This window comes from Nelumbo lutea, chromosome 2 (assembly GCF_056320005.1).
Source record: "Nelumbo lutea isolate HS-2025 chromosome 2, American lotus-T2T, whole genome shotgun sequence".
NCBI lineage: Eukaryota > Viridiplantae > Streptophyta > Magnoliopsida > Proteales > Nelumbonaceae > Nelumbo > Nelumbo lutea.
The window spans coordinates 34,171,719-34,193,131 of record NC_142685.1 but is presented as its reverse complement, the minus strand read 5'-3'; the positions used below and the strand labels follow the sequence as shown (position 1 = coordinate 34,193,131).

The following is a 21,413-nucleotide window of genomic DNA, read 5'->3' as shown; positions in this document are numbered from 1 at the left end:
GAAGAAGAAGAAGGGCTCGGAGGAGAGGAAAAGATGGGAGGGAGTTCGAATGAAATCCCTTGAAATAAACCATTTTATATTTTTTGCCTTTTTGTGAGAGATTCAACCAGACTTATTCAACTCACAGCTGAACACTCAAGTTATCAAAGTTTTAAAATGCTGATGTGTAACATTTTTATTGGTGGATTCATGCGTCCAATGGGTTTACAGAATGAGATCACATCTCCTTCCCATAAGGAACCGCCCACATCCCCGCTGTGTATTGGGAACATCTACCAATTATACGATGTACATCAATCATCAGGAGATGTTCCCAATGCACGGCAGGAATGTACAGTGGGGGCGTTGTGGGGCGGCTCCATGTGAAGCGGAGATGTGAACTCTCACAGAACGCGGGCAATACGCACGAGCCTATATATAATCTACTCTCCACCATCACCCGATCCGACTACAATAACTGAATCAGCAAAACGCAGTTGCCAAATCATCACCCTTCCCTCCAAACAAAGCCTAACTTTTCTAAATTAAGCAAATTAAAAGGACTAGTAGTACCAGAGAAACCATCAAACTAAAGTAGGCTGCAGAGTCACCTATGACCCAGTTTTAGTTAAATAACGGTGCTTACGTGTCCTAGATCACGTTCACAACTGTTGATCTGCTGTGGTCTTCTGGGTAGCTCACAGTCAAAGAATTAAGGCGCCAAACGACTGTTTCATTAATTTCATTCCTTCAGCGGGAGTTAGGCAGGACCTTCATTCTATTATTTCTTTATTTTTATATCTTCCTCTCATGGATGACGACGTAGAGACAGCACTGGCGTTCTTGTTATAAACCCCAAGTGGTGAAGGTCATGCTTTCTCCATTCTTTCGTTGTCTTTTCTTCCTGAGAGAGCGATTTTGATAATGATCATGATGATGGGTTTCTGTATATTTGAGAGATTTAATTCCCTCTGTCTGTTCATTCTCTTTCTTTCCGTCTCTTCACAAGTTAATGCTCGAAGTTTGAATGATAGAGCTGCACTTCTCTCCTTCATGTCTGGTATTGATTCCGACCCCGGACAAGTGCTCGAGAATTGGAATTCTTCGGGTGTGCACTTGTGCAACTGGACGGGAGTTGAATGTAACAGTGCGAGAGATCGAGTTGTGAAGTTTGATCTCAGAAGTCGATCACTGGGAGGGACTGTTTCTCCAGCTCTCTCCAATTTATCATTCTTAACTGTGCTCGATTTGTCGGGCAACTTCTTCCATGGTTCGATACCAGCAGAGCTTGGAGCACTTTCCAGGCTTGAACAGCTCAGCTTGTCATTTAACGTTCTTCAAGGAAAGATTCCTTCTGCATTTGGTTCTCTCCGGCAGCTGGTTTATCTCAATTTGGGGAGTAATAAGCTTGTGGGTCAGATTCCAGACTCACTATTCTGCAATGGCACCACTACATTGGAGTATATAGATCTGACTAACAATTCTCTGAGCGGCGAGATTCCTTTGTGGAATCAATGTAAGCTAACTGGGTTGAGATTTCTTCTGCTTTGGTCTAACAATCTGGTCGGTCAGATTCCTCCAGCCCTTGCAAATTCAACCAGGCTTCAATGGCTTGATTTAGAATCGAACTCTCTCAGTGGGGAGTTGCCAGCAGCAATTGTAGATAAAATGCCACGGTTGCAGTATCTCTATCTGTCCTACAACAACCTCATTAGCCACAACGGTAATACAAATCTCAGACCCTTCTTTGCTTCTCTTGTTAATAGTTCTAATTTCGAAGAACTTGAATTAGCGGGAAATAATCTTCGTGGAGAATTGCCTTCTTTAATTGGTGATCTTTCTACTAGCCTTTCGCAGCTTCATCTTGGAGAGAATCTTATAGTTGGTTCAATTCCTGCAAGCATTTCCAATCTTGTCAATCTCACCCTCTTAAACTTGTCTAGCAATCTCTTGAACGGATCTATCCCACCCGAGCTATGCCGAGTTGCAAGACTAGAGAGGCTTTATTTATCAAACAATTCGTTGTCTGGCGAAATTCCTTCAGCTTTTGGCAACATTTCCCACTTGGGTCTTCTCGATTTGTCGAGAAACAAGCTCTCAGGTTCAATTCCAGATAGTTTCTCTTATCTTTCTCAGTTAAGAAGACTCATACTCTATGAGAATAATCTCTCTGGAACAATACCTCCAAGTCTAGGAAAATGTATCAACCTAGAGATTTTAGATCTTTCGCACAATAGAATATCTGGGTTTATTCCAAATGAAGTTGCAGGACTGAGCAGCATGAAATTGTACTTGAACTTATCAAGGAATCTCTTGCATGGGCCACTGCCATTAGAGCTTAGTAAACTGGACATGATTCTGGCCATTGATCTGTCATCGAATAATTTCTCTGGCGTAATCCCTCCCCAACTAGGGAGCTGCATTGCACTGGAGTATCTCAACCTTTCAGGTAACAACCTTCAAGGCCCACTTCCAGTCTCCATTGCAAATTTGCCTTATCTTCAAGTGCTCGATGTATCTTCAAATCATTTGGTTGGAGAAATACCAGAACCTCTACAGACATCTTCCACTCTCAGAGAAATGAATGTATCTTTCAACAACTTCTCTGGGACCATTACAAAAGAGGGATCATTCGCAACACTAACAATGGACTCTTTTCAAGGAAACCCAGGCGTCTGTGGATCCATCTCTGGAATGAGAGCTTGCCAGAAGAAACGGAAACATCAAATTGTAATTTTGCTGATTGTTCTCTCACTGTTTATTGTTACTCCTGCACTGTGCTTCTTGGGGTACCCACTAGTACACAAGTCAAGAAGACGATCATCAGCAGCAGTTTTTGCTGGTAGCAGGGACTCTGGTAAAGAGGAAAAAGAAAGAAAACAAGAACTCAAGTACCCGAGGATCTCTTACCAACAACTAGTAGAAGCCACCAATGGATTCAATTCCTCGAGCCTAATTGGGTCAGGTAGTTTTGGGCATGTTTACAAAGGAGTCCTTCAGGACAACACACGAATTGCTGTGAAGGTGTTTGATCCCAGGATGGGCGTTGAGATCTCTACGAGCTTCAAAAGAGAATGTCAGGTACTAAAGAGGACCAGACACAGGAACCTGATTAGGATTATAACAACTTGTAGCAGGCCTGACTTTAAGGCTCTTGTTTTCCCGTTAATGCCAAATGGAAGCCTGGAGACCCATCTCTACCCAAGCCAGAGGTCAAGGCCTGATCTCAACTTGGTTCAGCTGGTGAGCGTATGCAGTGATGTAACTGAAGGGGTGGCCTACTTGCACCACCATTCTCCGGTCAGGATTGTACACTGCGATCTAAAGCCGAGCAACATCCTTCTCGACGACGACATGACAGCTCTGGTAACTGACTTCGGGATAGCCAGGTTGGTGAAAGATGACGACGGTGGTGGTGGTGATGGGGTGACGACTGTCACCATTGATTCTTCTTGCATGGACTCTACAGCCGGACTCTTATGCGGGTCGGTTGGTTATATTGCTCCCGGTAAGTGGTTTCCTTGCCATAATAATATAATGATCTTAATTCTTAAAGGGAGGGGAGGGGTATCATAACTAGACGATTAAAACTCCAGTTCAGTCAGATTTGTCGATTATCATAATCAGGTCTTATTGGGTCAGATCCATGAACCCGGTTAATTATAGATTGGTTCTGGGTGTTCTTTCATCAGTTAGGGACTTTATCTACCTGCCTGCCATAAACCCAGATCAAGTAATACCAATTATTGATGGTTAAGATGCACAAACCCACATCACCATCCTTATTAGGGTTGTCAATGGTGGATAGATCAAACAGAACTGAACCGAACCGACCCAAATATATATAGGGTCTGGGACCTGCATTATGTATGGCAATTGTAATTGGGTAGGTTCTGGTTTTCACTTTTCATAGTTTGTCCTCGTTATATAATCGGGGTTTGGATCGGATTTGATTGTTCTAATGAGTCGATCTATACATATATAGTTGTACATATAATTCTGATGTCTAATGTATCAATTTAACAAATAAGTAGGTTTCTTGACAAACTACAGATAGAATCGGGTCAGAACCGAGTCTATCTTCACCCAACCCGACCCATTGACATCACTAACCATTCTCAAAAGAGTGTTGCATGTATCTCTTTCATTAATATAGTATAAAATATATCCCACCATATAGATCTAGTTGTGTGCTGTACTTATCATCTCTATTCAATGCAGAATACGGAATGGGTAAGGACGTTTCAACAAAAGGAGATGCCTATAGTTTTGGTGTTCTACTACTAGAGATCTTAACAGGCAAACGACCAACAGATGTGTTATTTGATGAAGGTTCAAACTTGCCGGAATGGGTTAAGAGCCATTACCCGGACAATCTGGAGCCCATAGTTGAGGAAGCTCTGGTAAGGTTTGAACCACCAGAGACGCCAAGGAATTGCAGCGATAGATGGTGGGGTATCATCTTAGAGTTGATCGAGCTTGGTCTAAGGTGCACGCAGAGCTCTCCTTCAACGAGACCTTCCATGTTGGACGTGGCCCTTGACATTGGTCGGTTGAAACACTATACCTAGCTAACCAACCCTCATTCCACCCCAACTGTTGAAGAAGCTTAACTAATGGCCTTGCTATAAGCTGATCATTCTTGACCTTAGAAAGAAAAGAAAGAAGATTGACTAAATTTGTTCGATTTTGTTGAGTTTGTGCTCATTCTATTCTTTCGTTTGATCAAAAACCTCAAGTTGGTCCACATTGTGCCTCGTGGATTTATAGATAACCAACAGAGATCATGCATTTCTATTCATGAATGGAGATATAGAATTTATTGATAATGTTTTCAAAATTCAAGAAGATTTTTTTTTTTTTCTGCATGATTTTTAAGGTACTCAGGGGTAGCCCACCACTGCTGTACAACCTTTAATTTGGAGCCTATATATATATACTAAATTAAAGTAAATTAATATTTGATGTTTCCATGAGATAAACATGAAGTAGCTAGTGAGGTTAAATCAAAATGAGAAAAATTTTAGGCTCCCTTTATTTCTCACTTTTGTTTTAAATTAACTCTTAGGTGAAGTTTTCATAGACGTTGGAGGCGTTTGGGTTCGGGCTTTTGATTAGAAGAAAAAATGTCTAATAGTGGCTACGAATTTCACGAGTGATGTCATTTTTTTTTTGGTCAAACCATTGACCCAGAAACCGGTGGCCAAAATGGTTCCGGTTCCGGGTCATTTTTTTAAAACATTGACTATTAGTATTATTTATTTAATATTCTTTTTATTATGTTTAGTATTATAAAAGGTCTATTTCCATTGGATAAAATAGTAACTTTCATAGTTTTAAACCATGGAGGATTGCTCCAACTCAAACCATCTGATCTTTTTAGAGACTCTAAAAATCAAAAAATAATTTCACTTCTTCATCAGTTTTACAACTGCAACGATAAAGAGCTTATGTTGCAACATTTATAGTTTAAGGTGCATTTTATGGTATACAGTAATTAAATTTGAGGTAAAGTAATCACTACTAAAATCCTATTTGTTGGTTTAGGAACCAAAAAGGTCCTTAATGGAATTGCTAGGGGAGTGTTAGGAAAAACCTACCTTTTTATTTATTGTTGAAAAGGTCTTCAATGGAATTGCTACAAATAGGGAACAAAAGACAATTTGATCACTTAAAAAACGCAAAAGTGTCATTATTTTAGGTTGCATTTGGATACGATGTAAATCAAGAACCGGTGTAAATTTTACATCGGTTCGGTTTTGTATGCATTTGGGAAGAGGATGTAATTATTATCAACGTAAAACTATACTCTGATTCAGTTTTATGTGTGTTTTAATGGATTATAATTTTACGTCGATAATAGATGTACCTCTAAAGTTTTTACTATATTGATTTTATGGATGTAAAACTTTAAACTCTTCCACCCATTACTATTTTCAAAAAAGCCACGATCACTTTCTGGTTCAATTAAAACGCCATTAATATATTTTTACACTGATTCAAAAAGTGATTTTTTAAAAGACGTACAATACTATCCCTCATGTAATCATCATGTAATTGACAAATATGTCTCTTGTATTTTCAATTCAACATGGGTGTGCCCAATTATCTAAAACATGTATTTTCCAAGCTATTTCTTTATGATCACATAAAGTATACTTTATGATTGCTCACGGTGTTATTAATACTGTAGAAAAGAATATGGTGGACTATTATATTCGGTTTTTGTTTTATTTTTTGAGTAAATTTTAAATAGGTATCTGTACTTTGGGGTAGTCTTTTAATGAATGTCGATTGAGATTCTTAGTTTTCAATGGAAAGCAGTCCCACTGAACACCAATTCATTCATATGCATTAAACATCAAATTGTTGTTGCCCTGCCAGGCTGCCATTGGCTATTACAACAAAAAAGGAAGAAAAGAAATATCAAAGATAAAATGAAAAATATTTCAAACACATCATATCCCTCTTCTAATCTCAAGATAACCATTTAAGACAAAATGCAAAAACCAAGCTAGACTACATTTTATGGAATCTCGTTTGTCTCTACGTGCAACTTCATTAATCGCCTAGACTTCATAAATCATAACAAGGCCGTCCACCATTCCGCATCAGATCTCTAGGGAGTCTTCAATGCTTCAATTTCCTTAATTAGTCAATGACTTTTGCTTAAACAAATTCAAACATCACATTAGTTGTTGTACTTGGAAATTCCTGAGAAGAAGCCAAATATACGTCAAATGATCGAAAAAATAAAAAGAAAAAGAAAAAAAGCTAACCTTGTATCATGGACACCCATAGAATCTCTTTATTGGATTTTCCTCAGTCCAAGCTACCAATTTAAGTCCTTTCCGCCCACAACGACAAAATACAAGTGGCCGGTGTCCCTTTGGAGTCGAAACTCGGAGATCGATGACTTAAAACCGAAGAGGAAAACCCTTCCATTTCTTCCACCGTTCTATAGTTTTGTTCTCTAGTAAAGTATTGGATTTAGAGTTCTTCCATTGTAGTTGAGGACAAAATAAGATGATCGAAAGTGAATTTTTGCCCTTTCTTTTCATTTTGGGGTTTGGGGGATGGGTGGTGACTTTTTTTTTTGGTGTGTGTGTGGGACCCACTTGTTAATGGATGATTGGGTGGGATTTTCGAGTGGGACCCACCTCTTAATCAAATTCACTAACTCAGCATTCTATTATATTTTAATGATTGTGTAATGGAGTTATGATACATCGTTTATTTTTATTATTATTATTATTACTACCATTATCATCATCATTATTATTATTATTTGGATAGTTAAGGTTTGTATTTCAACAACAGTATGAAATTTGCACAATTTATGGAATATTTACTGAATATCAAACTCACAATCCAATTGTCATATATATATATTTTTTTTTTTGGAATAAATTCTTGAAGTGAAAGTACAGAGCAAATTGAATTGCAGGTAAAGAGTTATTTCTTCTTATAGATTGATGACTGCAAGTTCCCCAAATAATCTTATTTTTTTTTCTAATGTAAAAATGCCCACATACTCATTCATTCACTAGCCAAACCTGAATATTACAATTAAGCACCAACTAAAAATTAAGTTTCCCAAAATAAACTACATTTCTGTACGAAATCTGATTATCCGGGAATTTGAATTGGTCACCATGGAGCAATCTCCATGTCTTTCAGAAACATGAGATCCTCAAAAACAGCCAGAGATTCCTTAGCTTATACAATATTTTCTTTATCCTATCTCTTGTATCAATTTGCTTATCATCTTCTCAGATGCTTCAATAGCTTCTGCAGACGAAATTTCTCTCTCCACCTCTAATTCTGTATACAGTTTTTGACCTTTTGTAAAAGCTGTTTGTTGGGCGAGAAGTGCTTTCAGAGCAGATGTCTCAGTACTTCTGCGTTTAGCCATTCCTAAACATACACTAATTTCAACCATAGCACATCTACGCCAGATCAGAAGTAATCAAACATAAATAACTCTAGATGAAAGGCAATTTTTGTTCAATTTGTACAGAAACCCAACTGAAGAAACCAATATCCATTTTCTGTAATGGAAAATTTAAAAAATCAAAAACTTTTAAGCAAGGAAAATTTAATAATGAAGATTCAAAAACCAGGTAGATAGCATCTCATGATGCACAAAAAGAACAAAAACCATCCAAATCACATACTGAAGATACCACCAGGAGATTACCTTGGAGTAGAAGAGAACCAGATGGATAACATCTCAACTTGATAAAATGATTCTGAATCAGAAAACACAGCATATATCAATCATCTTAATCTAGAAGAGAACTAAGCAATTTCATAAGTGGGTGCGACAAAGTAGAAATTAGTGAAAAAGCTGTTAATACCATAGGAGAAAAAGCGAAAGAGTGGCTACGGATGATTTAAATTTCCAACTTACCTGATAGGTTGCTTGAGATGCCAAAATCAATTCTTGAGCAAGACCCAACTGAGAAGAAAGCCACTGTTAATATCCAGAACTCTGACTCAAAAACTATTCCAGCTAACAAACCAAAGGGTCTATAAGCATCACTGTCAAGTGTCAAAATTTTTCCTCGTGAAGCTCTCCCAGACAACAAATTAGATACTTTGTGTGTTGAAACAAACTAAAGAAAAAACAGAAACAAAACAAAGAGACTCTAATTTTACTTCCAAGCTAACAGAAACCTACTACATCTGTACAGAGAAGAGAGAAAAATGAAAAATTCTTAACAGAGAGAAAACTAAGACTGTTCTCTTTCCCCTTTTCTCTTTCAAGAGGAGTCAGATTTAACTTTTTAAAGTATATATAAAGCAGAAAGATAAGAAGAAACAAAAGCAGAAGCATACAACCGGAAAACCACATCGTTACAGATAAAACAAAACAAACAGAATAGCAGCAATCAAAACCAGACAACCATAGATGTTACAGAAATACATCGTTACAAAGAAGCAGAAAGCATTCGATCACATTTCTTTGCAGACTAACTCCTTTAGTTTAGTTATAATTAGGATCGCTCCTTTTTTCTAATTGAATGAATCTTCGGTTTTAAAAAGTCGTTAGTGAGAACCCCACAATGGCTATAATATCCTTTCCTTGGTGCGTGCTTTGGAGAGTGGAGTCCAACATTATCCAACAAAACCTGAGAAGGACCTGTACCTACAAACACAACTATTGGGGAAGGAGGAATCAATCGAGGAAGAAGCCGCTTAGCCAAAACCATAGATACCATTAAAATATGGATAAATTACTTGTTTTTGGTTAACCAATATGGATGAATTAATTAAATACCCCTGACGCTTCTGAGAAATTCTTAAACCTCCCCTGATGAATTTTGACCTCTCCAAATACCTCCCTGACCTGATGTCTTTGGGGGATTGTTAAAAGTAGGAATGATGTCTCAGATTTCTGGGTTTTTCTTGAACAGAATACCCTTAATTCTTCATTTGGCTCCTTTTTAGTATGAGGATAATATAAAACACATAATTTGGATTTCCACTTTTCACTTCATCTTATTACCTCTAATTAAGGCATATATAAGGTATTAACTCCATGCATTCTTTAAAACATTCATCTTATATCTAAAACATTTTTATTTCTCATTATTGTATTATACTAATTAATTTCAGATAAAAATTCACTAATTAAATATATGATCCATATTTTTAAGGCTAACTTAAAAATAAAATCGTTTGTCCATTTAGGTAGCAAGTTAAAAGCTCAACCATTTAAGTCAAGGTTTTTAGAACCGAATCGGACAATGAATCGGTCAAGGGTTCGGTTCCCAGGTCGAATGGTACAATCGTTCGAACCAAACAGGAGGCCCGTTTTGACAAGAAAAATTAAAAATGGTCAAAACCGTTGGACGATTTGAACAGTTCAACCATCCGGTACGATCCAGTTTTGAAAACCATGATTTAAGTCAAATGGATCAAAACATGATATCATAATTAAATAAGAAATTTCAAAAATAAAGGATATACAGAAAAAAATTAAATTTAGACAAATTTGTGATATTACATACTTATGATATTAAACATAAATAAGTGCGGTAAACAATAATTAAAATTTAAAGTTTATCAACAATGTAACTTTTTTGTCTAAGTGGTGGGTTAACAGTTTAACCATTCAACTTAAATGGATCAAGCCATGCAGTCATAGTTAAATAATAAAATTAAAAAAGATAAAAACACAAGGGTCTAACACATCTCAAATATTATACATATCCATCATATTTAAACAAATAAGTGTGACATGTAAAATTATTTTTGTTAATGATGGAAATGGAATTTTTAATGTTTTTTCTGAGTAAAAATAAAATTTATTAAGAGAAAAAAATGAATAATTTTTGTTAATGATGGAAATGGAAATCTGCAATGTGGACCCAAACTATAGGTCGGTATGACAGAGAAAGGGGAACTTAACACCAAAGCAAAGGAAGATCATAGATGAAGAATTTGATAATGTCCTATAGGTTGACTTCTTAAGGAAGTCAAGTATCTAGATTAGCTAGCAAATGTTGTCATAATGGGAAGTGGCAAATTTACATAGACTACACGTAACTAAACAAAGCTTTCCCAAATGATATTTTCCCTCTACCTCAAATAGATCAAGTTGTTGAGGCCACCTTGAGATACTCAACTTCATTGATGCATTTTCTAGTTATAATTAAATTCAAATGGACCCAATAGATCAGGAGAATACATTTTTTTATTACCGAAAGAGGCTTGTATTGTTATAAAAGTAATGCCTTTTAGTTTGAAAAATGACAGAGCAACTTATCAAAGATTAATGGTGAATTAAATCTTTAAAAAGAAAATCGGTCATAATATAGAAGCCTATGTTGATGATATGCTTTTTACTTAACTAAACCTAAATCCAAGAAAGTATGTCTTTGGTGTCACCTCGAAACAATTCTTAAGGTTCATGATAATTCGATGTGGCATCAAACCAAATGCCTAAAAGATGTCAGCTATACTTGGCATGGAGCCACCAAAGTCTATAAAAGAAGTAAAGGCATTGATGAGGAAAGTTATAACCCCGAGCAGATTCATATCCAAGTTAGTTGGGTGATGCTTGCCATTTTTCTGAGTTATAAATAAGACAAGAGAATTCCAATAGATTGATGAGTGTCATAAAGATTTTGAGGAATTAAAAGACTACCTCAGTTCGCCACCATTGTTGACCAGCTAGAGCTAGGAGATGAGTTATATCTCTACCTATCCACAAGTGACAAAGAAATCCGTTCAGTGTTGATACGAGAAGTAGATGGAATTGAAAAGCCTGCCTATTACATTAGAGATGGATTCTCCCACAAGTAGAATGATAACTAAAGAAATCCCATTCAATATCATGTTCGATATTGAAGTAAATCATACCAACAGAGATCAGATTTCTCACTCTACCAATCAAGCTGCACAATAAAGACGAAAATAATATAGAACCATGGGGAAACTTGGACTTATTGGAGGGAACTCAAGAACAAGTTCAAATCCTAACTATGACCCATCAATAAAGAATTGCCAAGTATTATAATACTCAAGTGAAACGAGGTAGTTTCAAGATAGAGACTTCATCCTCAAAAATGTCACAGTTCCTAAGGTAGGTGCCGAAAACTCACCCCAAACTAAACTAGGAAGGTACTTACAAGATAAAGAGGGTGCTAGGACCAAGAAACTATCAACTCGAGACATTAGAGGGAAAATCAGTACCACATATATACTTGAAACTCAAAAAATCTGAAGATGCATTATCTATAACTGATGTATTGATCCTCTCTCAGATCAATAAAGTCTCATTTTCTTGTACAATTTGTATTTATTAATTTCAACTCTGCTTGGCCACTTCAATAGCCGAGCAAGGATAACTGATCAGCTCTTGCTAGTTGGGATAACTTAAGAAAACTAATGAGTTGCCCGGGAAGCAAGTTGTGGCTCTTGGCAAAGTCCTAACCAAAAGTTAGGCATAGCTAGGGTGATAACACACAACTCAAAGTAATTACATGTCGGCTCAGGTGACTCAGTTTATACTCTTAGGCATAGTTTGTATGACCTCAAGACTTCAAAAGAAAATGAAAGTACACCTAGTATAAGAAAAAAAATCTCGAAATAAAAGGCAAAAATGTTTCCATTATCTCTGTCAAGCTCTATTACTTGTGTGTGTTAGAAAAAAGGGGGCAGCAAAAGAAGTCTAAGTACAGAAGCCCAGAAAATCTTAAGTATACAAGGGCAAAGAAAAAGGGCAAAACAACATCAAGTGTTATTGGGGGCATGTCATCTCTAACTTCCTCATTGTCCCTTGCTTCATCTGTTCTATCCTTCTCTTCTCCATCATCTACTCCCTCGATCTCCCGCATGCTAAGCTTTAATAAGTTAACTCAATTAAGGTCAAGGTCGGGAAAGCGAGAGGCAATGGCTCAGTGGCAGATCTTTAATTCCTTCCTTGTCAAGTCCAAGGCACACTCATTGAGGTTGTCTATATGTACTCTTGAGAGGCTACTTAGTCTTTCACCACCTTAGCTTTGGCGTCCTGTATCTTTTACACATGCTCAATTGATCCTCTTTCCTACTTAACCAGAAGCTTGTCGAACATCTTTTGGGCCTCAAATGCTCTCTTCTCTGCTTTGGATTCTCTTTTCACTTCCCAGCTACTTGGTCCTCAGTAGCCTTTCTTAGCCGTATGCCCTAAAACCAATTGTGTGACACTAGAGAGGGGCAATTCTGTACTGTTCAAATTTATCAATTAAAAGGGAATTTTTCTCATTCATATATATTTGCAATTTTTAGTTTCATATTAATTAGGCCATAGTTTCTTTGTTAAGTAAACATATTACTAAATAAGTTAGAAAATTCGAGACATGTTTCCACTAACACAAAGATCCTAATATGGTTTCTAGTTATAGGACTATCAAGAGAGCTTTAACAGTTCGGATAGACTAGCATGTATTGTGCTTGCCTTATAGAGTGATGAATCCTATGCCACTTATGTAGAGACACTAAAGCAAATATGTGGGTCCCTGGTAGAGAATAGGTTCACTGAACATGACCCATAATAGAATAATTACACGGAGTTACTGGTTAATAATTGCTTCTAACATCCTAGTTATATATACAAATAATCCTCAAACTTGAGGTGTCATGGATATCTTGTGTGGCCATAGTGTCTTATACATGGAGGAATGTGAATGCACAACATGTAATCTATCACAATCCATGAGGAGAGAGAATGTCCTAGTGGTTGAAGTTGATGAGTTCAAGATGTCTTTGGCCAAGGTGGAAAGTTATATGGAAAGATTTCTAAGTGCTACCATATGAATCACCATTAGGTTGGTGGTATATGGCTAAGCCAGTAGGGCTTGACTTATTCACCATGATTCTTTGCTCTCTTGGGACATTATATGATAGAAGGATTTAATTATATGGTAATTAGAAGCAGAAAGATGGTTCAATACTAAATTTAAGCTATTAGGATAGCCATGGCATACTACCAAGTGTCACTCATGGTTTCTAAAACCCCTCGTGAATATTAGTTGATTATTCACATTCAAGGGAGGATTAGAAGAGGTTTAATTTAATTCAAATAGAAAGACTTCTATCTAGGATGTTGAAGGAGACCAACATCATTTGCCACTGCCAATAGCATTGAACCTAAGAAGCCACACACGCATCAAGGGGCAAAACACACACAAAGTATGGAGGAGGGTGTTTTCACTAAGAAGAGTTTTAGGAGGATTTATTGGATAGATCCTTTCCTAATTAGAAAAGGAGTGAAAACCATATAATATATAAAATGGGCGTCCCTAGGGTTACAAAATGCACTCTTTCCATAAAACCCTATCTACCAAAAGATTGCTAGCACAATCTTGGAGCCACCCAATAATCCTCTTTCTCCCTCTCCTCTTCTCCTGTATCATGATCTACATAGAGAATTGGAAACTTTAACTGATGTTGCTTCATGTGGATCAATATTGGAGGCCAAACAATTATGAGGCTACAGTTGTGATCAGTTTCTTAAGGAACTGCTACATTAAACCGAATCTACATAAAGGTATGCAGTTATGTTACATAATCAGGGTTTTGTGTAGCTCCATGGGTGTGGTCTTGATTATTCAAGACTCTTTGATTTTTAATTTCTACTGCATTATGATAACAAGGATTCACTAGAATCTTTCATCCTTTGTCTTCCCCTTGGATCCTTCCAACCCAGACTAAAAGGATTCCACCTTTAGCTTCAAACTTGGCCTTTTGCCTCAGTAATAGTTTTGAGCTCAACAATTCTTTTTTCCTCCTGCTTCATTAGATGTTCAAGCTCTATCACTTAACCATCGAAACGATCTATAAGGCTATTCACTAAGGTGTTCCCTTGTTGAAAGAAACTTAGAACAAATAAAGAACTCTCATGCAAGGAAAAACAAATTCAGATTAGGTGGCGTTTTGGACCACCACCTTAGATCTTAGAGAAAATGGTCAATTCCTCTAGATGATGGTCTAAACTGCCACCTTAGATCTTTCCTAACCATCGGTTTAGGTTTTGTCAAAAATGATCTAATTCTCCAGGTTGTGCTCTAAACCACTAGCTTTGGTTCTATCGGACCACTACATTAGGCTTTGCTCAACATCTCCCGCTTGATTAGGCGGTGGTATGACCTGTCGACTTAGATTCAGATGACCGTTGCCTTAGGTCTTGTTTATGGCTAATTCGGAAATTAGATGATCACCGGCTATACAGATTTTTATGCCAAGTTAATTCAAACATTTTTTGGTACCTACACTTTGATTGATCCATCACTTTAATACCTTCTTAATACAAATGTCATGACAATACATGAAACTTAAGCAACTTAAATAAAAATTCATGAAACTTAAGCAACTTAAATAAAAATTCAATTTAAAACAAAATCTAAAAGATTAATTATTATAATATCCAAAACAAATTATTCAAATACAATATCCAATTGACATATAAAAATTATAGGGACTTCAAAAAAGTTCAATTTATCAAATAATGTAGCACATCTTCCAATGAAAATTCACTTAGCATAATGGTTTAACTTGTAAATCATAACATATAAATTGTTAGAGATTGTAAAGTAAATGATATATCAATAAAAAACTGTATAAAAATAAGACATTGAGGGAGGTGATCATGATTGAAATTTAAGGAAAAAAGTAATTCCTAGAATGCATATATAAATTTTCAACCAAAAAATAATAATAATTTATTTGTAAATTTGGTAGGTAAAATCAAAACCTAAACCCATATTGACCGACCCAATATGGAGATTGTAGTGGGTTAGGATTGAGAACAATGGATTGAAGTTCAATTAGGGTTAGGGTTGGGGTTTCAACACATTATATTGGGCTAGGATTGACCTCAACCCAAGACTACCTGGTCCAATTTGTACCTCTAGTAGGAAAGAAGCATACCTAAAGGCATGGTCTGATATCTTGTTTCAGCATTGATTTCAAGTAGGCCAGCCTCATCTTCGTTGCTTGTTGCTCCCCGATGTACATCTAACAGCCCACCTCTTTAAGCTCAAAGGCATCATAATTTAGCATTCTCATATCAATAAATGAAAACCCCAAAAAGAAATGGAGGAAAGTAGTGTATGAGCATAAAAATCGTCTGCGTTGGGACATGTTGTACTTTTACCGTTCTTTCTGGGGAGAGTTAAGAGAGTTTACCCCTCCATGCTTCTATATCTGTTTCACATCTTTTTTTCATTAATGAAATGGTTTTGTTATTGATCAAAAACTGGGACAACAGAACACCACAATGGAGTTAAAAGGGAGGACATGGAGGAACAAAAACAGGGGCAGAGTAGGATAAGTTTACTACTTCTCACACCCTCTCGCAACTGGTCCAGGAGAGAAGTTGGATCTCCTTGATCCTTATTGTGAGTTTCATGGTGTGTGTGTGTGTGTGTGTGTGACTTTCTGGTGGTATGGATGGGCTTGTGTGGCTTATTAACTCCTCTTGTTTTCTGAACTGCCTTCTGCACTAGCTACTTACACAGTCAGTTTCATTACATCTCTTTTAATGAAGCAAAATGGAAAGATAGTTTTGATTCATTGATTATAAAATTAAAGGAGTTTGGAATATGAATCCAACTAGGTTCAGGTAAAGCTAAGTAGTAGAATGACAACCTATCACAGGTTAGAATATGATGTATGTCACTACTAAATCATCATGTCATTAAGCATTTAAAGTGTTTTATGTAGATATTAAGTACTGATTTCATTTTCTTGCTGAGTGATGGACCAGCTAGTGATCTGAGTTGAGATCTCCAACAGAGGTACCACTAGAGGCTTCTGAAGTGAGAAACCCAAGAATTAATCATACAGAAAATATGCGTTTCCAAGTCTTAATAGGAACTGACTTTGTAATCAAATATTCTTCTGTTTCTTCGTGACTTACTGTCCTCCAAAAGATTACATTATGCTTGACTATAATTTTGAAAACCAAGGAGAAACAAAAATGTAATCCACTTCACAATACCTCTCTTTCATTTTCTTCCTTTATTTCAGATTTTTGAGAAGGTAAATGAAATTGTATCAGTGATATTAGAAAATACTGTAAATTAAGTCTTGAGAAGGGAAAAGGGACATTACTGTTCCACTCTAATAGCCAATGATCATAATGGAAAAGAAATTTTGTTAATTATCAGAGATTATAAGCAGTAATATTATGAATTTGTTTCATCTTTCACAAATTCCTTTTACAGACAACATGTACTAGAGTAAGTTTAAATAAAATATGTCTGCTTTAGATGAATTTCCACCATTAACAATTAAGAGAAAATCAGTCCCTTATTAATCTTTTGCTTTCAAAAACAGTAAAATCAGACAAGTATATATATATATATATATATATAGAGAGAGAGAGAGAGAGAGAGAGAGAGAGAGAGAGAAAACACAATGAAATAAAAATTAAATAAATCAGGAAAATAAAAATCTTTTAATTTGGGCTTTTGGCCTACTTCATAACAATAAAAATTACAATTTTGTTTTTTTAATAAATAACAGAAAATCATACAAATTTATAATTAATATAGCTGTTGAAAGAAGAAAGTACAAAATGGTGGCCGGTGGACGATTAGTCCCCATCTGCTGCACTTTTCCGGACAACTGCACTCAGCAATCAGTGTTGGAAGGTGTTCCATTTATCCATTGTAGTTGAAATTCACAACTTCACATTCAAATCGAACACTTGTGTCACAGATTGCTTAGAGCAGTACGTTCTTTAATACATTTGACAGAGCAACTGAGTAATTAGATTTAAGATGAAGTCCTAGAAATTTGGTAGACTGATTGATTAATGCAGCGAATGAGATATAGAGCGGCACAGTCATCGACTGGTGTGGGTTGCACTTTACATTCATGGCATCATCCTCGTCGGGAATTGAGATATCTTACTGTCGAGATCATGACGGATTTGTTCATGGGAAAGCTGGATTTCTGATTACGAGAAGCTGGATTAATCTACAGAACAAAGGTTGGCTTATAAATAGAGCTCTACTCACTGCTTCACAGCAGCCCAACCGTAGAAGAAAGCTAACCAAAAATGTTGAGCATCAAGAGTTCTTACACCGTCAAGCAGGCTTCTCCAACCCCCAACTGCCGGCTCTGGTTATCGGACTCCGATCAGCTCGAACCCTATACCCATGCACCCACCATCTACTTTTACCGATCACCCATCGGCGTTTCACCGTCCTCGGCGGTTGAAACCATGAGAAGCTCTTTAAGCCAAGCGCTGGTGCAATTCTATCCATTAGCAGGCCGTCTGCAGTGGATTGATGGAACTCGGCTTGAACTCGATTGCAACGCCATGGGGGTAGAGCTCCTTGAGGCTGAGTCAGAAAACAGAATCGATGACTTCGGCGACTTCCGGCCAACCCCAGAGATCAGACAACTCATCCCTCGGGTTGATTACGGTCTATCCATTAACGAGATCCCGCTATTACTGGTGCAACTCACCAGCTTTCGCTGTGGTGGCATTAGCATTGGGTAGCTATATCACACAGCGTCGTGGATGGAAAATCCGCCATTAATTTTATCGGTGCCTGGACCAAGATTGCCCGGGGTGAGAAACCGGATCCGACCCCACCATTCCTTCATTGGACGGTTCTACAAGCGAGTGGACCTGTTGTGGCCCCACGTTTTGATCACGTGGAATTCGAGTCTCTACCCCACTTGATTGGCCGACCGGACGATAAGGAAGAGAGAGCGAAGGAAACAACGGTGGAGATGTTCAAGCTGACGAAAGAGCAAGTGGAGAAGCTGAAGAGCAAAGCTAACGAGGGTCGAACCAAAGATTCCGGTCGAGCCTACACTCGATACGAAGCCATTGCTGGACACGTGTGGAGATGCGCGAGTAAAGCACGCGCGCACGAGAGGGAGCAATTAACGAAGGTGCGCATCATAGTTGATTGTCGCAACCGGTTGAATCCTCCCCTCCCGAAAGAGTATTTTGGGAATGCAATTTTTCCGACGATCGCCACCGCTCGATCTGGTGACTTGATGGATCAGCCATTGGGTTACGCAGCAGGCAAGATCAGAGAGGCAGTGGTGAAGATGACGGATGAGTACGTGAGATCTGCCATTGATTTCCTGAGAAGTCAACCGGATCTGATGCGATTTAGGACTTCTTTCCATTCAATAGGCTGCTCAGAGGGGGTTTTCTTTGGAAATCCAAATCTAACGATTACGAGCTGGCTGGGCTTAGCGATATACGAAGGAGACTTTGGGTGGGGAAGGCCCATACACATGGGCCCAGGATTAATTGCTTCAGACGGAAAGTGTAGCGTCCTGTCCGGTGGGGAAGATGGATTTCTGGCCATTCCGTTAAGATTGCAGGTGGCCCACGTGGATGCTTTTAAGGAATTGTTTTACGAGGATATTATGTAAGGGTGCAATGATATCTGGTCTGACATGGGTACATATGTTTACCACTTTCAGAAGTAGAGAAGTCATGCTTCTTAAGGGCCCACTGTAGCCCATTTGAAATAATCGCAGTGCCAAGAAGTAGAACAGTCATGTTTATTGAGGGCCCATTAGGGCCCACTTAAAATAGTGTTAGCTTGTATGGGCTTTTTTCCTTGAATAATAAACATGGGCTTTGGGGATATTAGAAGTTCTAATTAGTTCTTAAAACAAAAACATAGAAAACAAGTTTTTGGTTATCACTGTTTTTTGTTTTCAAAATTGAAGCCAAAAAAACTTGTTTTTGAATTTCTTCTTTTTAGAATATGTTTTCTTATCGTTATTTGAAATTGTATGATTTATAAGCACAATTTGATAAATACACATTTGTGTTCAGTTATGCTTGGATAAATACACAATTTGAAATTTTCCTTATAAATCATACAGTTTCTACAGTATAAATTTTGTACAAAATCAGAGTTGAAGAATATGTTTGAACCTTAGATAAATACACATTTGTGTTCAATTATTCGTATGTATTTGCCAGTGTTTAATTTCAACCCATCGTTCACCCTGCTAGTCAGACTTGTGATTAGGGAATGGCAATTTTCCCCATTCCTGCTGGGTATCTGACCTCCCCGGCCCCATCAATAAATTTATTTTTCAAAAAATACTGTTCATTAAAAATTTTGGGGATTTGGGTCCCCTGCAGGAAACTTGACTCTATTGGGAATCGGGGATGGAGGACAACTTTTATCCTTGGCAGGGATAGGGGTCAGGAGTAAGAATTTATTTGAAAATTGGAGTCAATGATGGGGAATATGATCCCCGCCCTGGTACCATTCTTACCTGTGACCCAGCAATCAGGTCACAATTCCGGTTCATCAGGTCAATTTCTAATATACTATGTTATAAAAGCCCGCTGACTTGATCAAGAACCCATTAATCTGATGGTTGAACCATTGAGGTCAATTTCTAATATACTATGTTATAAAAGCCCGATGACTTGATCAAGAACCCATTAATCTGATGGTTGAACCATTGATTTGTCTAACCCGTTGCGTGGCTTATAGGTTGATAAACTTTGATAAATGACCCTAGACCAGCTAAAATTCTGTACTTGGATCATAAAATATTTGGAGTTTGCTAAGAGTAAGATTAAATCAAGGTGAAATATCATGGCCCACAACAAAGATAACATTATCATGGTCTGATGGAAACCACTTACCAAATCCTCTTTCAAGATCAGCTTTGATGCATTAATGTGGGGGCAGCACAGTTGAGTGGCAATTGGTATATAGAAACTCTTAAGCCTTTCGCTTTTCGGTAAGTTATTTAGTCGGGTAAATGCACCTATCCGAGTAAATGTTTCCCAGAAAATACTTATCGAGTATGTGCATTTACCCATGTTCTTTTATTTCCCAGGTAAATAAGGCAATGACCATTTTAGCCATAAAATTCTATTATTAAAAAGGGTATTTTTGTACCATTCAAGTGTTGACAACTTTCCACCCATGTGGAATTTTTATGCTATGGAGCTAATTTTTCATTCTAAAAAGAATGTGACCCTTGGCAAGAATTTTGTAATCAAACGCTCTAATGTTATTCATTCTTGTCCATTCTTGGCTTTCATCACTTAACTCGGATAAGCGATTCCCAGGAAAATAAAGTTTCCCTGATCACCACATAAATCTGAATAAAGAACATGGGTTTATTGGTCATTAGGAACCAAAATCCTATTGACCAACTTCTCCCCTTTTCAAAATCCAAAAAAAAAGAATGACCCCTTAATTGAATGCCTGGAAGATGTAACGAACCCCTTGAGCTTGAAATAGTCAAGTAGTTGGTGTTCTGTTAAGATAGAGACATAGAGTGATAGTCTTTTAAAATAAGTAGAGAATTTCCCCAGTAGTTAATATATTGAATGCTGCAAATCCTAACTCACGTATCTAAGCTATTTTTCAGTTAATGAAAAGCAAATTTGATCTTCACCGGCTGGCCAAGTCTCCCTATTGCATTTAGACCTGGCAATTGGGTTGTGTGGGTTGGATTAGGGTTGGGTCATGGTATTTTCGGGTTGATTTTGGGGTTGGGTCGAGTTTTTGGGCTAAGTTGGTAAATTCTAGAACCTGACCCTAAATGTTTGGATTAGGGTTGGCCCATGGGTCAATTTGGGTCAACCCTAAAAATAACTTCAATATCAGAAAATAAAGAAAAAGACATGAAAATGCCAAAATTAAAGAAATTATCCTTAAAATTCCAAACTCAAAAGAAAATTTTGATAATTCAAGTAAAAATTAAAGACTAAATGGTAGAGATTAAAGAGTGAAAACTTTTAATAATATATAAATAGCCCCACTTGAACTTGAAAATCGGGTCATCAGATTGACTTGTGACCTAATCCAAAAATACTGGGTCGGGTGAGGTTGTGTAGCTAGACCTGAGACCCTAACCCTGTTTTTTCAGGTTGAGCCATTTTTTTTCCAGGCGTATTTGCATCATATTACTACCTGAACTCTCTC

General features: G+C 37.3%; 2 protein-coding genes and 1 long non-coding RNA gene across 3 annotated transcripts; 2 read left to right on the top strand and 1 right to left on the bottom strand.

The window, feature by feature from the left end:
* Window positions 1–915: 915 nt before the first annotated feature.
* Window positions 916–4,550, top strand: LOC148869763 (putative leucine-rich repeat receptor-like serine/threonine-protein kinase At2g24130). The gene is made up of 2 exons (XM_088968093.1): window positions 916–3,487; window positions 4,201–4,550. The coding sequence occupies exons 1-2, from the start codon at window positions 916–918 to the stop codon at window positions 4,548–4,550; spliced, it is 2,922 nt and encodes a 973-aa protein (XP_088824219.1).
* A 2,870-nt stretch (window positions 4,551–7,420) lies between these two features.
* Window positions 7,421–9,134, bottom strand: LOC148869762 (uncharacterized). The gene is made up of 4 exons (XR_016107718.1): window positions 9,047–9,134; window positions 8,393–8,440; window positions 8,180–8,231; window positions 7,421–7,928 (listed from the first exon to the last, which is right to left on the bottom strand). It is a non-coding gene; the product is annotated as an uncharacterized LOC148869762 (long non-coding RNA).
* Window positions 9,135–16,901: 7,767 nt separating this feature from the next.
* On the top strand, window positions 16,902–19,028 carry LOC148869761 (hydroxycinnamoyl-CoA:piscidic acid hydroxycinnamoyltransferase-like). Its single transcript, XM_088972899.1, is given in 2 exon segments — window positions 16,902–17,975; window positions 17,978–19,028. Coding segments are annotated over 2 exon segments (1,341 nt in total). The 5' UTR covers window positions 16,902–17,533; the 3' UTR covers window positions 18,877–19,028.
* Window positions 19,029–21,413: the final 2,385 nt, after the last annotated feature.

Excerpts from the sequence above, each read along its gene's own strand:
- LOC148869763 (XM_088968093.1), top strand. The coding sequence starts at position 916 with ATGGGTTTCTGTATATTTGAGAGATTTAATTCCCTCTGTCTGTTCATT. Across the intron at positions 3,488-4,200 it reads GGTTGGTTATATTGCTCCCG|AATACGGAATGGGTAAGGAC; the intron begins GTAAGTGGTTTC and ends TATTCAATGCAG.